Here is a 20,514-nt window from a genome sequence, read left to right as displayed (position 1 = left end):
TAACAATTAATTTTTTTTAAAAAAAAGAAAAGAATCCATATAATAATTCAAAATGTAGTTCATAAATCAAAGATATATAGTTGGTATATAAATATTCAGAATATTGAGATTAATTGCAGAATAAAAATGAGTAAAAATATTAATAGTATTTAAGAAATATTTCTTTACTAAACTTTGTTTAATAAAACCATATAGGAAATAGTAATTTTACTATAAATCAAAATACTATAGTAAATATTTTATACAATGATTTTATTTATTTATATTTAATAGTACATACAACTTAGTCTCAGCAATTAAATTTGATGAAATTTAAATTACTCAGCTACTATTTATTCAAAAAAAAAGATAAATAAAAAGTATAAACGTATAATAATAAATCAGATTAAACTTAATAAAACTATATTTTTAAATTTCCTGTAAAGTATTTTTTAATAAAGTAGTAGCAATCAGCGCACAAAATCTATTTAAATTTTGCCAGATTTTCCGAAAGCTTTTTGATAAATCCGTAAAAATTTTTTAAACCCAGAATTTCTTCGGACATGGCACAGCAAATTTCCGGTAAATTTTATGAATGCCGAAATTTTATTAATATATAATAAAAACGTTAAAATATTAATTCTCATTTTCGAAAGTCAAGCTTATTATTAATTCTTTAATGCTTAAATCCATATTGTAATAAAAGACATAATGAAAATATTTGAGACTTTAGAATTTATGCCGAATTGCCAATTAAATAAAAAAAATTTTTTTTTATTGGTTCCAAATCAACGTTTTCTGATGCAAAAAATGAATTTCCAGAATTTTTTGATTTTTTCGGAAAATTTCCAGTATTTTTTCAAAAACTTTTTGTGCGCTGGTAGCAATCTAAAGTTGAAATATTTTACTACTAAATTAAATATTTAACCATTTTATTCTGACCAGAATTACATATAAATCTGGCCAAAATTACTTTTTGTTTAATTATTATTAACTATGTAAATCTAACTAAAATTATGTATAATTCTGGCTAGAATTAAGAATTATAACTTAATTAATAAATCTAACCAATAAAATTATAGGGTTAAGTATTATATAATATAAAAAATTTGGCCGCTTAAAAATTTTTTTGTTGGAACTAGGTTGTATGTACTGTATTCTTGATAAATATTGATTTATTTTTTAAAAACAACAATTTTTAAAATATTTTATTGTAAAAAATTCAAATTACTTTATAAATACTTAAATTAATTTAATAAAAATTAATATATAATCAGTTTTATACCTACTAAATAATATTACTTAAATTCTAAAGACTTATTTTATTTTTAAATAAAACTGAAACACTAAAATTATATTGTAAAGTAAAAATACTTACTCACTATATATGATATAGTAATTCCATAATATTTTTATGTATAAGACTAATTTTAACTTAATTGCCGATCCGCCTAAAATCGGCACTGGCTAAGCTAATAAAATTCAAAGCAATTTCGCCGATTTCAGGCGTAACACAAACTTCAAAAAAGCGGATATCTCATAGATGACATATTGACTATAAAAAAAATCATATGATATACTGAAAAAATACTTGAAAAAAACGAATTTGCAAAAAAAAGTTATACATTTGTATGCAAAATAATGAGTTTACTATGCGCGCGTCAGATTTACACCTTAAAATATACAAAATTTCAATATTTCATTTTACTATATTGCATTATTTACAATAAAAACCTATAATTTTTAGCTTCTAAAGTTGGTTTTAAAAAGCTTTTTTAAAATATTTTTATTATTAAAAACAAGTGAAAGTTGAAGAAAACCAGTTACAGAAATATAATTATAAAATTTTTTGGCAAATATGACTTGTCGTAAAATGAAAGAAAATATTGTTTTTATGATATTTCTGTTTGTAAAATGGGTGAAACTTATTTCGCGCGCGATGCAAAAAATGCTTTTTTTTATTATCGCTATTATCCCCAAATTTTATTAGTAACGCAAAGCTGCCATGAGGCGATTTTGGCAATTAGCGTAATTTAATCTGCAATTTAACCTATTAATAAATTTTTAAATATAAATAATATTATCAAGAAATGTCCAAATAAATAAAATCTATGTAAAATAAAATAAATAATAACACAAATAATTTTTTTTTAAAAAAAATTTTTTAAAAAAATAATTAGTAAAAAATCATGTAAAATATAAAAATATAAATTTTTAGGAAAGTGATTTAATTCAAATTATTTAACCTAAAAGACAAGTTAGCAAAACTTATTTTTGCAAATATTCAAGATATTTTAATAAAAATTGATATTTAAATCTACTAAATAGTATTATTAAGTTTTTTAAATCTATTTTATTTAACTGAAATTTTAAAATTATGCTATAAAATTATAAAATTAAAAATAAATGTAAATAATTAATTTTATTAAAAAAAATAGATAAATATTTAAGTAATATCAATAAATAAATATTTTTATGTTATTAAATAATTACTTAATCTACTCAAATTTGTCATTTTAAAATTAATAATATAAATTCTAAAAAAAACATGTTTAATGTAAATAAAAATCATTTACAACTTTATAAAAATATTATATACTTTAAGTTTTTCAAAAAATTTTTATTTTTTTTATTATTTAAGACATAATCTGCCTAAGAACTACAGAAAATTACTATATAAATTCAGAAAAAAAAATTAAAACCAAAAAAAGGCACTATCTCGTGATCTAGTGATTGGATTTCAACAATTCCTTTGCTAATTAAGTAGTAACAGTTACTTTTCAAAATAAAAAAAAGATATTTATAATTGGACCGATATATCACAAGATAATTGAAACCATAATTTTTTATGGGCAGCAGAAGATTTATCTGGAATTTCAGAAGATTTACCTGGAAAAAATCATTTTTGTGATTATATTGTGATATACCAGTCCAATTTTGAATATCTTTTTTTTTTGTTTTGAAAAGTGCATCGAAAGCTATAAACTCGAAAAAAAATCATTAAAATCCAATCACTGTATCACAAGATAATGCCTTTTTTTGGTTTTAATTTTTTTTCCCAAATTTATATAGTGATTTTCTGTAATTCTTAGGCAGATTATGTCTTAATAAACTTTTAAAATATTATTTTAATGTAAAAAAAGGAATATAAAAAGAAAAAAAAGAGAATTTTATTATAATAAGGTAAATAATAAACAAATATATTAGTAAAATTGATCACATTATACAAGTCACATAAAGGTAAAAAAAATAATAGAAATACTAGAAAAAATATACTAATAAGTATTATATATTATAGAACACTATTTATACAAATAATTTTTTAAAATTTTAATACATATAATTTTTGCAGTTTTTTTTTTAAATTATAGAAAAGTACAGTCAAACCTTGATATAGTGAACCCTTGATATAGTGAATTTTTCAGACAACTATAATAAATTTCCCCTTGCTATAACAAATTAACCAATCAAATCTCTTAAAATCTTCACTATAGCCCTATAGCGAAGTTGAGGTCTGGAACTTAGGGTTCATTATAACAAGGGTTGACTGTATACAGTTATATTTAGAATAATTAAAAAAAAGTTGCAAATATCAATATATATAATAATAATACTTTCAGGCTATTGATTGCAGATAAAAACCTTATGAAAAAATTTTTGAAGTTAATATCAAAAATAACAAAAAAGTCAACTGACTTAAAAGACAAAAAGAATAAATGGTATTTTTTAAAGTGATTATAAAAGGAGTTGACTAAGATTGCTGAAGAAACTAGAGAATTTTAACAATTGGCAAAATGCTAAAATAGTGAAACTTTACTGAAACTATACAAAAGTCTTATTAAAAAGTTGGCAAAACTCTAAAGAAAAGCAAAACTTAACAAAACTTATTATAAATGCTAAAACTACCAAAATTTTGCCAAAGCTATAATAAAACTATAGTAAAATCTTGAAGAAACTAATCATAAAATTTTGGAGAAGTTTAGGCAGGCAATCTTAAAGTTGACTGTATATATTTAGTTCAATTTTAATTTAATTGTTATATAATATATAATTATAATAAGTTTACTTTATAACAGAAATACAATTAATTGTAATATTAATAAGTAATAATGAGAATGATCAGCCTTTAATTAAAGAAAATAAGAAAATTCTTTAATTTAGGCCAAATTTTAAATATTTTAAATGTGAATAATTATATGTTACATTGTATCACCAGTTTTTTCCTCGTGTTATACATAATGAACACTTTACATATTATTCTTTGTTTGATTGGCTAAATTTCAAAACTTGATTAATACAAAATTATGAGAAGGAAAGCAAAGTTGGAAGTTTACCGTCGATTCTTTATGTAATAAAAATGTATTGTTTGTTTTTACTAAACGCTAACTTTGAGTCAAACGAATCTTAAAATGGGTTTTGGAAGGATCTAACTATAATCTGCAAATTAATTACGAAAATGGTTTTGTTAAGTTGTTACTCAAAAATCTATCTTCCAAAGTTTTCCATAAGCAGGCTGAGTATTACTGTACGTATGTAGGTATGTAGGCGTATTTCTATTTCTCCAGTCCCAAGTGCAAATAGGAGGCGCAGTCAAATTAAAACCCGCAGCAGTGCATAATTGTGCATAAATGAACATTTTGTTCCCATTCAAATTTTCATTGCTTTTTCTTCTTACACAACATTATTACTTACTGCAGATATCGATAAGGGTAAAAACAAAATTTTTTTTCTCATATTACTCTATTATTTTTATTTAAACGGATCAAAATTTCATTTCAATCACAACATAATAGAACTTCGTTGAACAGTTCAAACTTTAAAAATTTACAATGGATACATTTTGTAGCATGTCAAATTCATCCGGTCCGGAATATAAAGAAGTTTATACTTCAGATTTTAATGACTTCTATCAGTCAAATTCAAGAATAATTAAAGTGAAAAAGAGAAAATGGAACCAATCTATCTATGATAACTGTTATTCGGAGGCTCCAACAAAAAAAGTAGTTTCAAACGAATTATGTTTTCAACAACGACCAGCTGAAACTACTACACTTTCTTTATTCGAACTAGATTTATCTACTCTATGTCCTGGATATTCAACAAACGAAACCATTCATTCAAAAGTTGGATCAAACAAGAATTCATCTTTGAATGAGCAACGACCCGAAGGGGTTCTATCTTTATTAGGTCCTCTCTTTACATCAGGTTCAGAATATCCAACAAAAGAAACATTTCGGAAGATTATACCGCCATTGTCGAATGAATGTTCAATTGAAGAAACTTTAGCTTTACCTGAGCTAGGGATGTCTCCTAAAAGAATCCATAAAACAGATTTAAATTTGTTCAATTCTGATTCGACTTTTTCGTTAAATTCAAAGCAACATGCAAAAGCAACTCTGAGTTGTCTGAATCAAGTATATCCTTTGACTTCGAATAAACTAAACAGGGAGAAATATGTCGAAATAGATGATCCTATGGATATGACAAATTATATTGAAGACGAAGAAAACTTTTGTTTTTAGTATTTGATTCTAGCTTTCCATGTTTCAATCAGTTTTAATTTTTGAATGTAAATAACATAGAATTTCGATTCATATTTTAATTTTCGAAATATAGAGATATTAAATATAAAAAATGCAAAAAAAAAGAAAAAAGTTATGTATTAAGCTGATATTTGAGGCACAGCATCTGACTGTGCAAAGATTATCGACAATGATTATCAATAAAAAGATTTTTTTGTTAACTTCACTAAAATATTAATTAAACAAAAAATATGCCAAAAACAAAATTTCGACCATGTATAGATTTACATAACGGACAAGTTAAACAAATTGTAGGTGGTTCCTTAAATGAATCAAATCCTTCGGGACTTAAAACAAATTTTGTGTCAAGGTACCAAGGTAAACTTTATTTTATATTTCCTTAAAGCCAATGTATTAATAAAAAAAAAAAATCATTGTTATATTTTTGTTTTAGTGAAAAACCGAGTTATTATGCTAACTTATATAAGCAATATAATTTAACCGGGGCTCATGTAATCAAACTTGGGCATGGAAATGATGAAGCGGCAAAAGAATGTTTGGCGGCTTGGCCCGGCGGTTTACAAATTGGTGGAGGCATTACTTTAGAAAACGCGGAAGAATGGTTAAATGCTAGTGCTGAAAAGGTTAGTAATATTTTGTTTAATAGTACCTTATAAAATACTAATATATTAAATAAATTTTTTTTTGTTTAGATAATTGTTACATCGTATCTCTTTCCTGATGCTAAATTTTCCTTAAGTAGATTACAAGATTTATCAGCAAAAATTGGAAAAGAAAAGATTGTTGTTGACATCAGGTAATTGAATAAAATAATATTTTTTTTTTTTTGATTATTTTATTTAGTCTTTTTTATAGTTGTCGTAAAAAAAACAATAAATGGATTATTGCAATGAATAAATGGCAAACTTTGACTGATATGGAAGTAAATGAAGGTAATAATTTTTTTAAGTAACAATTTAGTGATCCTAACCTTAAACCTAATATACTCTCATTCTGACCTATATTTACTAGATGTTATGTAATCTAATCGAACTATAATTTATTTTTAGAATCCTTAGAACTATTATCAAATTATTGCAGGTTTAAATAATAATTCTTTATTTTTATTTGCCAAAATAGTTAAATAATAATAATGTATATTTTTTAGTGAATTTTTGATACATGCTGCAGATGTAGAAGGTTTATGCCAAGGAATTGATAGTGAACTTGTAGAATGTATGTAAATAAATTTTAAATTATTTTACTATTGTACTTAACAAATAATTAATTTAAATCAGATCTTGGAAAGTGGATTACTATACCAACTACATATGCAGGTGGTGCAAATTGTAAGTAATAAATTGTTAATCAAATTATTATAATAAGTTTATATTAAAAAATTATTATTTTGTAGCTATTGAAGACCTTGAAATGGTTAATCAACTATCAAATGGAAAAATTGATTTAACATTTGGAAGGTATAGTAATAATTCTTTTTTTTAATTATAAATTTAATTATTAAATATATTTTTTTTTTTTAGTGCATTAGATATTTTTGGAGGAACAAAAGTGAAATTTCAAGATTGTATTTTATGGAATCAACAAATATAAATATATTTATATAGTTTAAATAAATAAAAAATTTCTTTTTAAATAAAATTATAATTATATTTTTTTTATTTATAAAGTAATTTCATTTAATAATTATATCAAAATAAAAATACAAAATAAATTTGCTAATTTGCTTCTTAAATTAAATAACCTGGATTAATTACTTCTTTAAAAATTTATACATGATTTTTTGCCAATTATTTTTTTTAAAAAAACTTTCAAAAAAAAAAAATTATTTGTACTATTATTTATTTTACTTTTACAAATTTCATTTATTTGGATATTATAAAGCACATTTCTAACAATGTGATTATAATTTACATTTTTTTTAAATTATATATTTAAATTAAATTATTTTAAATTTTAATATATTAAACAAATTTAGTATTTAAAAAAATTATTACAGTCAACTCTTGTTATAACGAACCCTAGATTCCAGCTCTCAACTTTACTATAAAACTATAGTGAAGATTTTAAAAGATTTGATTGGTTAATTCGTTATAACAAGAGGAAATTTATTATAGTTGTCTGAAAAATTCACTATATCAAGAATTCACTATATCAGTATATAGTATAATAATAAATAACAAATTATGCTAAAAATACTAATAGAATTATTCTTTTATAATATTAATAGTAATATTGGTTATACATGCTACCCAAATTATTTTGGGATGCTATAATTATAATTTGGGATGCCGTAATTCATTCAGTTTATATATAATTTACTATATAAAGTGCTAAAATAATTTGGGATGTCATAATTGAATTTGGGATTTTACTTATAATTATGGTAACCCAAAATAATTTAGGTGGCATGTATAATATTGGTATATTTAACAAATTTAAGTTTATTATTTTTAGTTAAATCTAAGTTTTTATTTTTACATTTTAGAGGAATTGAAATATTTTGAATTTCAAAAAGCATTTTTCTTGAAGATCAATAAGATTCATTATTAAAATTAACTTTATCTTCTTCTTATTATTTTATACTATTGTTTTTTTGCATATATTCTGTAATATTTTTACTAGTTTTTTTTTTGTATATCTTATTAATAAATACTAATGTTCATCTATTATCTACATTAACAGAGTTTAAACAAGCAATTTTTATAATATTACAATGACTTTTTTTATTATAAAGAGTTAATAAATCTATATTTGTATATCATTTATAAATTTTTCAAATTTAAAAAGCTATAATTTTATGTTTTTCTTAATATTTTGAGATTTTACTTCAGTAACATATTTTTGTAAAGTATTTAGAAAAGAATATTTATATAATTTCTTAGAAATAAATGGGTTTAAAAAACTATATATTTTAGAAAGATTTATATTCTTCAAGTAAGAAAATTTTTCTTTAATTTATTTATAATACTACTATTATTTTTTGAGTTCAATAACTTTAAAGTTTTTTTAAAATATTTACTCATTTTTTAAAATGGAAAAAGGCAAAAAAGAATAGGATAAAATAATAAATATACTGTATTTATATTCACTAATGAAAATATGATAAATTAAAAATAAACTTTTACTATATATTTTATATAAATAGCAAAAAATGAATTAATTTAATAATATTATGATATTTAATTTAAAGAATAATTTATTAAAAATTATTTAAAAGACCTGTATAAAATAATTATTAGTATAAAGTTTATATTTAAGAAAATCTAAATTTATATAATTAATTTTTAGAAATCATATCTTTAAAAGATTGTATTAAATTAAAAGTTTTATATACTTAATTATTATTTTAATTTTATTTATTATTTCTTTTACAAATAATATTTATAATTATATTCATTTGCAAATAAACTAATAGTAATATTTGTAATATGTTCTAAAAATATCAAATTTATATATTAAAAAACTAAAGTACTGATATTTTTTAGTAGTTTTTTTTTATTTTAATTTAATTTACTATTAAATTTACATGTAAATATTTTTTTTATAATTAATTAATTGGATTTATTTTTATTTATAGAAAAATTATTACAATATCCATATTTTCTAAAAAATATTTCAGCTTTTTTCAAAAAGTAAAAGTAATATTAAAATTAATATTTTAGTAATTAATTTAAAAAAAAATTTTAAAATAATTTATTATTTAAATCTTCTTAAATAATATTAAAAATATTATTATTAATATTTTCCTTATTTTTTTTTTTAATTATCCTTAAAAGGAGCAAGTATTTTTTATTAATATAATAGCCAATTTAGCATATTATAAGAAAAAATGCAATCTCTACTCTTTACAGTGCAATAGCTAAATATACCTTATAAGCACCTTATTTTTATTAATAATAGATGTATATTCTATAATATAATAAAAAAGTAAAAAAAAATAGAATATTACATTTTTTTTAAAAATTATTTGAAAAAACAGCCTTTTTGATTTAAAAAAATTTTTTTTTTATAAATTTATATATAAAATAATTATTTAATATATGTAATTGATTAATACAGTATATAAAATTTAAATCAAATACTTTTTATGTATAATTTGTGAAAATTAAAAATTAGGTTGCATTCTGCAAATTCTGCAAATAGATTTCATATACTGATTTAATTAGCAATGCCTACCTAAATTCTTTTTACCAAAAATTTTTGGTTTCGTCACCAATTAGTTTCAGTTTCATCTTTGACTAAACTATACAATAATAATTTTTAATTTTAATTTTAATTATATAAAATTATAGTTTTATTATAAAATATATAAAATTAATTTATATTTATAATAATTTTATAAATTCTTTTTAAAAATATTATATTTTAATAAAAATTTATTTTTTTAAGTAATTATTATAATTAAAAATCTATGGAAATTTATGAAAAATCCATAAAAATACCATGAAATATTGAATTTCAGCATTTTATCTTTTAATTTTAAATGTCTAAACTATTTCAATTTCATCAAATGACTAAATATTTAAGTTTCGCTCAGCATTTCTAGATTTAATATTAATTTTATAAAATTTAAAAATCAAACTAGTAAAAATCATGTAATAATAATTACTACTAGTAAAATTTTGATATTTTTTAATTATTTTAATTTAATATATAAATTATATATATAATTTATTTTATAATAAAAATATATTAAATAAAAAAAAATAAATAATTTAATTTCAATTTAAATAAAACTTCAAAATTATAAGGCATATTTTTAATAAATTAACTTATTTTTTGAAGTTAAAAATTCAATTTTGATAAATTTTTTTTTTGATTTATAACTTTTATTAAACTTTATAATTTATTAAAATTAAATTATTGGATAATAAAATATTTATAAAAAATAATTTTTTAAATTTTTAAAAAAAAAATAGTTACTAAATTAAAAAAAATTATATTTTATTAAAATTAAATTAAATATTTTAAATTATAATTTTAGAAAATTGCTAAAATTCACCAGCAGTGATTGTCACCATACCAGCATTAAAATGCACTTTTGGTTTGAATTAAAATTTAATAAAATACTAAGTCACTAACCAGTATTACATTATAAATTTACTACTAGTGACCGTTACCATTGATGATATTTAGTAATATCCATAATTTTATTCAAATATTCAAAAAAATGTAAATTATAATTATAATCAAAAATATATAAAATTCAAATAAATAAAATCTTTATAAAGTAAAATGAATAATAGTACAAATAATTTTTTTTAAAAAAATTTTTAAAATTAATAAAATTTTAAATTAACAAAATATTGGCAAAAAATTACAAAAATATTAAATTTTTAGAAAAATGATTTAACTCAAATTATTTAATTTAAGAAGCAAGTTTGTAAAATTCAAAAATTTAAATTAATATACAGTCACTACTGGTTATAATAATGAATTTGTTTGTACTGAAAATTTGTTGTACTGAACCAAGTTTTACAGAACTGATTTTTTTATAATTAATTACACTGGATATAACGAAATCACATAATAAATTACTATATATCGCATCTAAACTTATTTTAGCCAGCCTAAATATATCAGTTATATATTTAGTATACTGAACTATCATGTGACTTTAATTAGTAATATAAAAGAATAGATATACCAAAAAAATTATTTCTGTTAGTATCAGATAAAATTTTCATTTGAATAGCTGGTAAATACTTAAAAAGTTGAATAAATACATAACATTGTTCACATTTGTTAAAGGAATATATTTGTTATTATCGTGGTAGTGATATTGAACATATAAAATATAGCCATAAATGATAATATTGATAAAAGTAAGGATGATTTAACTAAATTTTAAATAAAACATAGTGTTATCTATTATAGTAAGTAATTATCTGAACTTTAAATATTACAATATATGCTGCTATAATTTAATTAAATAAAATTCATATACCGAACAGTTCAGTATATAATATGAATATTATATATTGAATTCACCATATATTGAACCAAAACGCTTGGAATGGCAGGTTTGTTATATCCAGTGATAACTGTAATAATAATTATAATATTAAATTTACAATTTGAATTGCAGCTTTAATTTTAAATTATATGCTATATAAATTGTAATTGTATTTTAAATTAATATAATTAGTAATTAATTTATAAATAAATCACAATTATTATTAGTTTAATAATATATATATTACAAATAATTAATTTACATAAAATTTTTAAATATAAATTTAATTCCAATAAACATCCTATTAAAATAGTATTTAATTTTTCAAAAATTATAAAATCTCCTTATTTTTTATAGTTAAAAATTTATCTAATATATATAATTATATTAATTTATATTATTATAGAAAATTATTATTTATAATTAGGATATTACTAAATATTATCAGTGAATTTATGATATATTACTGCCAATATTTATTAGATTTTTTATTCTGTTCAAAAGTACATCATAATACTAATATGGAAACTTTAGTACAATTACATTAAATATTGAATTAAATAAAGATTTTTTTTAATGATACATTTTGTTGTTATAAATAATTGTAATTACATGTATTTTAAAAATTAATAGTAGGAATGCAAATGTAAAATTTATGATATTTAAAATAGAAAATTGCTAAGTTTACCAGTGGTGATGATCACCATACCAGTATTATGATATATTTTTGGCCAGAATTAAAAATCTAATAAAACACTGGCCAGCATTACATCATAAATTTCTTTTTTTTATACAAAATTATAATTTTTATTACTATATAAATTCTAAATTTTTCCTGATAATAAATATAATAAATAAAATGAAGTTACATATATTAAATTTGTTAAAAAGTATTTCAATACTAAAAATATTAATAATAAAAGCAATGATTGTAAAGCAACTTTGCAACTTTAAGCAATATAGAATTTAATAAATTTTAACATAACAATCTAATTAATCTAAATTATTATAATTATTATAGACCATATTTAATTCTTGATAAAATAATTCTGAAATCTTGTTTAAACAATTAAACACAATTTAAAAATAATAAATATTATTATTGAGGTCAATTCCGCAAATAATAAAATATTTTAATTTTTGTTATACAACACTTTCTACTATTAATTATTGAGCTGTCACATTCAACTCGGAAGATTTTCTAAAGTTAACTATGTCAGTTAACTATGTCATAATGTCATAATGTCGGCTCACAATATGTTTTTAGTTTGGGAAACAGGTGTAACTCAAAATTGAATTCAATAAAGTATCTTTAATTATGTTTCGATCCATATTTTTGGTAACATCATGTCACGAGATGATCGTGCTGGTGCTGATGGTATGGTTTGATTATTTAAGGGTAAATATGACAAATATAATTCTTGTAATGTAATATATATTTTGTATCATTTACGTATTTCATAAAAAAGTTGATCCGTGATGTTTTTCCAGTAAGTGTAAATTCAGATAATTGATATGTGATAATAACGAACGGGTGAAATGGTTCTCACATCCTTGGTTTTGAATTTGAATACAACACGAGAAAAGTATTTTTAATTTGTCTATTGTTTTTCAATTGTGAATGAACATTTTATTTATTGAAACACAAAGTTATATTTTTTATTTGTTACGTGTTTCCATTACAATCAGTGAAAAAGTTGAACCGTATTTTCTCTTCTGTGTTGTCTCCGTAAATGTAAATGTATCAGGTTCATGGACGAGTAGAATTTTTTGGGAACTTCAATAGTAGGATCAATAAAAATCTAGGGTTTGAATTTGAATACAAATACAAAGTAAGTATTTTTAATTTACCTTTCAGTCATGAATGGGCATTTTTTATTTATTTAATTTATATTATTTTTAGGAAATAGTATCATTTTATTTATTTTATTTATTACGTGCTTTCATTAAATTCTGTAAAAAAAGTTGATCCGCACTCTTCCGCGTTGATTCCATAAATAGTAAATGTATTCCGTCGAATAATAAAGATCCATAAATTCGGTTTTGAAATTGAACACATAAAAATACTAGAAAAGTATGAATGGGCATTTTTTTTTTGGGAAACATAAAGTTATATTAATTTATTTATGTGCATTGTGAAAAAAGTTGATCCGTCCCACGTTTTTTCCGGTATCGGATTCACGAGATGGATAAAATTTTATTTTTTTCAGGGGGGGTTTACACTGTTACAATAATGATAAGATCCATTAAAATTCGGGTTTGGATTTGAATTAGTTACTATTATAAATGGGTTCAATATTATGTTATAAATGGGTTTACTATTATAAATGGTTCAATATTATGTTATGATTATAAATGGGTTCAATATTATGTTATAAATGGGTTCAATATTTAATGTTACGATTATAAATGGTTTCATTGGTAACATTCATGTTGTATATATTAATAATCATTATTTCATTTAAATAAAATAATAAATAAATAAATACAGTAAATAAAATAAGGAACATATTTAATCACAATTTTAAATAAAAAAATAGATTTTCGAAATTTTCAAATACGAAAAAAGGATCAATCGATCCTAAAAATGATTTTTTGTCTTTTTTTTTTTTTTTTTTTTTAGGGGAAAAGGTGTTACATTATGTTATTTGAGTTTTTTGGTATATTACCTTGCATATGATATAATAGTGTATATCCGATTTTGTAACAATATTTTGTGAAACCAAATCGGAAATTTACGTCCGGTAATTCGATCAACGAAAATTGAACACACATTACACCACACATTTACCGTTTAAGCATTCAACGGACATTAATACATTAAAAATGTTGATAAGAATATAGTAGAAAACCTTCAATCAATAATATAAAAATAATTTATAACCGAATTTCCTGAAATAAATTTCTGAGCGATTGGAACAAAAAAAGATAATGATCTGATTGAAAAAAATATGTAATGTATTTAATATAAATATTTAAAAAAAATTATATGTACAATATATATATATATTTGTATTAATGTAATTAAATAAATTATATATAAAAGTAATATTTAATAACTTTAATATAATAAATTTATTTTAATACAATAAAATTTGGAAATTTTCGGATATAATAATTTTGCGAAAAAAAAAAATATTGTTGATAAAACTGAAAATTTTTTTTTGATTTTAAGTTTGGGAATTCGGATATAATAATTTTGCGAAAAAAAAAAATTTTTTTTTGGGATATATAATAATTATAATAATTATAAATATTCGGAATTCGGATATAAATAATTTAAATAAATTTGAAAAATTCTCGGAATCAGGGGATTAGATAAACTTCGGATAATGATAAATTTGGGATATTTAGAAAAAAAAAATATATAATATTTTTTTTTGGATTATAATGTAATATTTGGATATAATGTAATGTGATTATCTCGACAAAAAAATATATATTATTATTTTTGTTACTATAAATAACTAAAAGAAAAAAAAAATGTGTTAAGTACATCAAAAATTTTTTAATGCAAACAAATGATTATTTTTATAATAATTATTTGGTAAATCTCTTATACAAAATCAAAATTTGGGTACAATGCGAGATTTTTTTTTTATTATTAATGAACTATATATTTTTTTTTTTAACTTAACTGAAACGGAATTTATAAATTTCCTTTGTGAATATATATCATCATCCTTTGTTTAAAAAAAAAAAAATTAAATTTAGTAAACTAGAATTTTTAATTATATTTTTTTTTACAAAGAAAAAATAAACAAAGAAAAATTTGGAAAACTTTGTCTATTATAAAACCATATAAACAATAAACAGAATGGCAAAATAAAATAATAAAATTAATAAAATTAAATATTTTTTTTTTTTTTAAAAAAAAAACAGTGAATTTAATTAATACCGAATTTATTATGTTGATATTAATATAAATATATATATATATATTTATTTATTAATAAAATAAATTATTAAATCACAAAAAAAGGTTACAATATTAAATCACAAAAAAGTTTACAATATTAAGTCACAAATAAAGTTACAATTATTAAGTCACAAAAAAAGTTACAATTACAATACAAAATCAAGTACATGAAGTCTTCTTTCGATCCTTTCTTTGATGAATTTGTCTTCTTACCGGGATTCTCTTTTTCTACATGTATATATACATATATGTATATGTATATTACCCCTTTATGAGGCTTTATCCCCTTTATCACTACCTCCTTTATTATTATCCCCTTTGTTATAATCCCTTTTAGTATCATCTCCTTTAGTATGATCATCTCCTTTAGTGTCATCTCCTTTAGTGTCATCTCCTTTAGTATAACTCCTTCATCTCCTTCGTCTCTTTCAAACGATCAAGTAATAGGTACTCCGCCATTGTCAAGATCGGCAACTACATGAGAACAAATCCACATTGCCAAAAGAGCAAGTTGGATACTTATCTTTTACTTAGTGTTACACTCCTTTTTGATCCTTTTATACACAAGTTGAATTATTGTTTGAATTACCTCCGTTACCAAATTGTGCACCATTCGAGGAAGAAATGAAGATTTTAACTTTCGGAGATAGATCTGCGTATTGGTATATAAAATATTAACAATTTACTTATTATATTCACCGCATGCTCCTAAACCTGTCGAATAAAATGTTCCTTGTCCATCAAAAGGTAACGTTACAATTGTAAGAGAATAAATTCGGATATACATATTGTGATTATTCGGTGAAGCGTCTTAACTCTTAAGGTAGGTAAAAGTAATGAAAGGTATAAAATAGGGATAATCTTGGGTAGAGTCTATAATTATATACATACATATATATTATATATATATATATATATATATTAATATATATATTAAAATTATAAGTTAATTAAATTAATGTTTTGGTAAATCAACAAGTTACTGGGTTGTATAACTAAAGTACAAATATTAAAAATATGCATTACATACAAATATCTTTACCCAATAATTCGGACTATTTTAGATTGATATAATTAACGTTTAATTTTTTTAACCATTAATTTTCTTTATAACCATGTTGTAACATTTACCAAATCGCGTAAATTTACGTTTTTTTTTTCTCATCAAGTTTATAACGATTAAAATAATTTATATTATAATTTCAAAATCTTTGATACACAATACATGTAATGTTTCCCAATATATTAATATATTTATAATATTTTACTGTATATATCAAATATATATAAGATATATATGTATATATTGATAATACAAACGAACAATAACTTGTCCAATTCCTATTTGAAGATGGAAAATTTCCATATAGAATCATAATAAATAATAAATAATAAATAATAAATAATATTCAATAAATAATAGATAGATATATATTTATATTACTATAAGATAATTCAAAATTAACGTATACAGTATTATTATTGTATCCAAAGATTGATTACAATGATAGGTAAATGATAGTGTGTTATCGGATTAATTGATAGATAATTTTTTACGTTTTATCGCGATTAATTGTTACCGTAATTAATTTTATTTTATTTTTATTTTATTGTTTTTATTTTTCTTATCACAGATTTTATAACTACATACATGGAATGTCTTTGTTAAAAACACAATTATCGCAGATACTTTGTCTTAAAACTTGGTTGTTTTTTTTCTGATTTACTTTAAGATTTCAGAAAAAAAAAAAAAATTTTTAGAAAAGTTTTCTGTCGATTGAAACAAATTGAAAACTCATTGAAGGAAAAAAAAAATAAAAAATAACACAAGTTACAGTCATTGAACTTAAACAAATAAATGAAACAAATTTGATCTCCTTTTAGGATACATATATATATATATATATATATATAAATATTTCTTTCTTTCCTTTATGATATATTTGATATATTTTTTCAAATTTTAAAATTATTTTAACGAAAGAATACAACTTTGAATTTTATTTACAATTTTGATCTAACTAACTTACCGTACTTACCCGTACTTTCAACTTTGACCCGATTTACAAACATTTTTTGGTCAGAATTATTAAAATGTTGGCCGGATGATCTTTTAGTTCAAAAACATATTTTCCGTGTTACACGGCGATCTTTTCGTACCCTGATTTTTTGATTTCAAATTTTCAATCAAATAAATAATCATGTATATCGAAAATGGGCGATCATAATTCATTCACACCAATAAAATTTTTTTTTGATAGAATATCATAAAATTGTAAATATAAATATTAATTTTTTTATTTATTTGTTTTGATCATTTTTAATACCAAAAGTTCACAATACATAATTTACATACATAAGGTTTTACAGGATCGAAACAGGTAGGTACTCAAAAAAATAGGGAGGGATAGGAAAGTGGGGTTGGGACATAAAGTTGGAATGTGAAGTTGGGAAGTGAAGAGTTGGGTGATAGAAGTGAGGGAGTGAACCAGTGAAGAAGTGAGGGGGTGAAAGGGTGAGGGAGTAAGGGAGTGAAAAATACAAAAAATACAAAAGAAAAAAAGAAAAAAGATGGTTCATTGTTATTCATTGAAACAAAAATTTATTTATTTTTTCGTATTGTAGATAAATATATAATATTCATTTTTTTTAAAAAAAAAAACATTTCGGCCGAAATTAATAAACAAATCGTGTAATAAACTTTAAAATTACTGCGCTAGTATCTGAGTTAATATCTGCGGCCAATATCTACGCTTAATATCCATGCTTAATATGTGCCTAATGCTTAATATCTACGCTTAATATCCGTGATTAATGCTTAATATCCGTGCGTCTTTATCCACTCATAATATCCATAATATCCATAATATCCGTGCGTCTTTATCCACTCATAATATCCATAATATCCATAATATCCGTGCGTGCTTAATATCCACTCATAATATCCATAATATCCGTGCTTAATATCCGTACGTGCTTTATTCACTCATAATATCCATAATATCCGTGCTTAATATCGCTTTATCCACTCATAATATTAATATCCATAATATCCGTGTTTAATATCCGTGCGTGCTTAATATCCGCGAATAATATCCACACATAATATCCGCGCTTAATATTCGCGCTTAGATAATAACCGATATCAGCTATACGATATAGATTTAATATAGTATTAACATAGTCCAAAAAAAAATTGAGTAAACAATCACGTAACGCAATTTTAGCGACCAAGAAATACATAAAAGAATATATCATAATAAATTTATAATAAATTTCGTAAAATTGGAAAAAAAAATTAGAAAACTAAATAAAATGCACATATCAGATTTATGAAAACAAAAAAATTATAATGGCATACTTAGGTACAGTATTAACATGCTTAGGAGTACAGTATTAGCATAGCATACTTAGGAGTACAGTATTAGCATAGCATACTTGGGAGTACTGTATTAACATACTTGGACATACTTATGTACAGTATTATCGTACTTAGATACAATATTAACATAATTAGGTACAGTATTAGCATACTTAGGAGTACTGTATTAACATACTTGGACATACTTATGTACAGTATTAACATACTTGGACATACTTATGTACAGTATTATCGTACTTAGATACAATATTAACATAATTAGGTACAGTATTAAAGTATTAACATACTTCTCATACAATCCATACTTTTCATTACAATTTTCAAAAAAATTTTAAATTTTTATAAGAAAAAGAATCTTTTTTCCCTTTATTTAAATTGAGTTTAAATTGAGTTTAAATTGAGTTTCAATAATAAAAAATGATAAAAAAAAACAAAATATAAACGAATATAAAATAATAAAAAAATAGATAAAAAAAAAATCAATATAAATTCGAAAAATAATAATATAACTTGTATCAACATAAAAAATAATCTAATCTTTTTTTTCGATAACGAAATAATATAACGAAAGAGAAAATAATTTTTTTTTCGATCGATTTTCACTAAAAAAAAAAACGAAAATGATAGTTAAATATATCGAAAGAACGAAAGGTATTATTTGAACGATGAAAAGGATAAAAAAAAAATTGTACATAATTTTGCATAAAAAATGAAATACATATATATAATTGAAATAACTTTTTTTTTAAAAAAGAATGTCTTAAATAATAATAAAATTGCCAAAATATATAAAAAAAACTTATTGCTTATTGAAGACTTTGTATAATATATGAAATATATAAAAAATTCGGTGGTATTTTTTTTTATCTTACCTTAAGCAAGATGATGATTATTAATATGGACCACGGAATGAACGACACATACGCCTGTCATAATTATTATTATCATCAGCAATTGATAATAATTGATTTATGGATGGTAACGGTTGAGAATTATTATTATCGCTATTACTATTTGAACTATTTGAAAGTGGAGGAGATGGAATGGGTTGGTTCATTTGTTGTTGAGGAGGAATATCTTCAAAGAAAATATCTTTAATAGTATATTTGTTGGGGCGTTTTTTTGGTTTGAATACGTAATTGGGGTATACTCTTATGTGAACTTTTCTTGCCAAATCGGCAATTATTTGATAAGTATTTTTTACCTCAGAGTTCTCAGAACTCCACCATTTTGCTGCTTTTGTTGATACAAAAGGTAGGTTAGAAGAGATTTCATGACCATAATTTAATTTTACTTTGGCCATAAAATCACGACGATAAATTACAAAGGAATTTTGTGGTCTTGGTATATTTCCTTTGCGAGACTTTTTTTTAGGGCAGATTAATTTTTCAATCGGCAATGAAACCTGTCGTAATATTTTAGAATATGCTGTTGGGTCTAATTCGGATAAAACTTGTTCGATTATTGAATATATTGGTGGAGATTGAGGTGAAAGCATCGTATATGAATTCAAGTTCATGGAATTCATATTTTATAGAGGTAAAAATTGTAATAAAGAGTGAAATAGAGATGAAAAAAATTATTTGATGATTAATTTTTTTTTTTTTTTTTTAGATGTGAAGAAAAATTTTTTGGTTTAACAAACGTGCATATATATATACAATTTTTTCAGGTAATTATTAAAAAAGGAAAACACGCGACCAATCAGTTTATTGTAAAGAAAAAAAGCTTGGAC

General features: G+C 21.5%; 3 protein-coding genes across 3 annotated transcripts; 2 read left to right on the top strand and 1 right to left on the bottom strand.

The window, feature by feature from the left end:
• Positions 1-4,684: 4,684 nt before the first annotated feature.
• Positions 4,685-5,732, top strand: OCT59_021572 (uncharacterized protein). Its single transcript, XM_025320768.2, has one exon. The coding sequence runs from the start codon at positions 4,809-4,811 to the stop codon at positions 5,499-5,501; it is 693 nt and encodes a 230-aa protein (XP_025170553.1). The 5' UTR covers positions 4,685-4,808; the 3' UTR covers positions 5,502-5,732.
• Positions 5,733-5,752: 20 nt separating this feature from the next.
• Positions 5,753-7,183, top strand: OCT59_021571 (uncharacterized protein; the record flags this gene model as incomplete). Its single annotated transcript, XM_066146615.1, has 10 exons — positions 5,753-5,812; positions 5,872-5,879; positions 5,956-6,145; positions 6,215-6,318; positions 6,378-6,454; positions 6,572-6,602; positions 6,670-6,737; positions 6,800-6,850; positions 6,916-6,979; positions 7,043-7,183. The coding sequence occupies 10 exons, from the start codon at positions 5,753-5,755 to the stop codon at positions 7,110-7,112; spliced, it is 723 nt and encodes a 240-aa protein (XP_066005733.1). The 3' UTR covers positions 7,113-7,183.
• A 12,488-nt stretch (positions 7,184-19,671) lies between these two features.
• OCT59_021570 (uncharacterized protein) lies at positions 19,672-20,307 on the bottom strand (the record flags this gene model as incomplete). The annotated part of the gene is made up of 1 exon (XM_025320766.2): positions 19,672-20,307. One exon carries the CDS (start codon positions 20,305-20,307, stop codon positions 19,672-19,674), a length of 636 nt encoding a protein of 211 aa, XP_025170550.1.
• Positions 20,308-20,514: the final 207 nt, after the last annotated feature.

Source organism: Rhizophagus irregularis, chromosome 30 (assembly GCF_026210795.1).
Source record: "Rhizophagus irregularis chromosome 30, complete sequence".
Taxonomy (NCBI): Eukaryota; Fungi; Glomeromycota; class Glomeromycetes; order Glomerales; family Glomeraceae; genus Rhizophagus; species Rhizophagus irregularis.
Note: the sequence above shows the minus strand (reverse complement) of the source record. Positions and strands in the feature narration are given on the sequence as shown.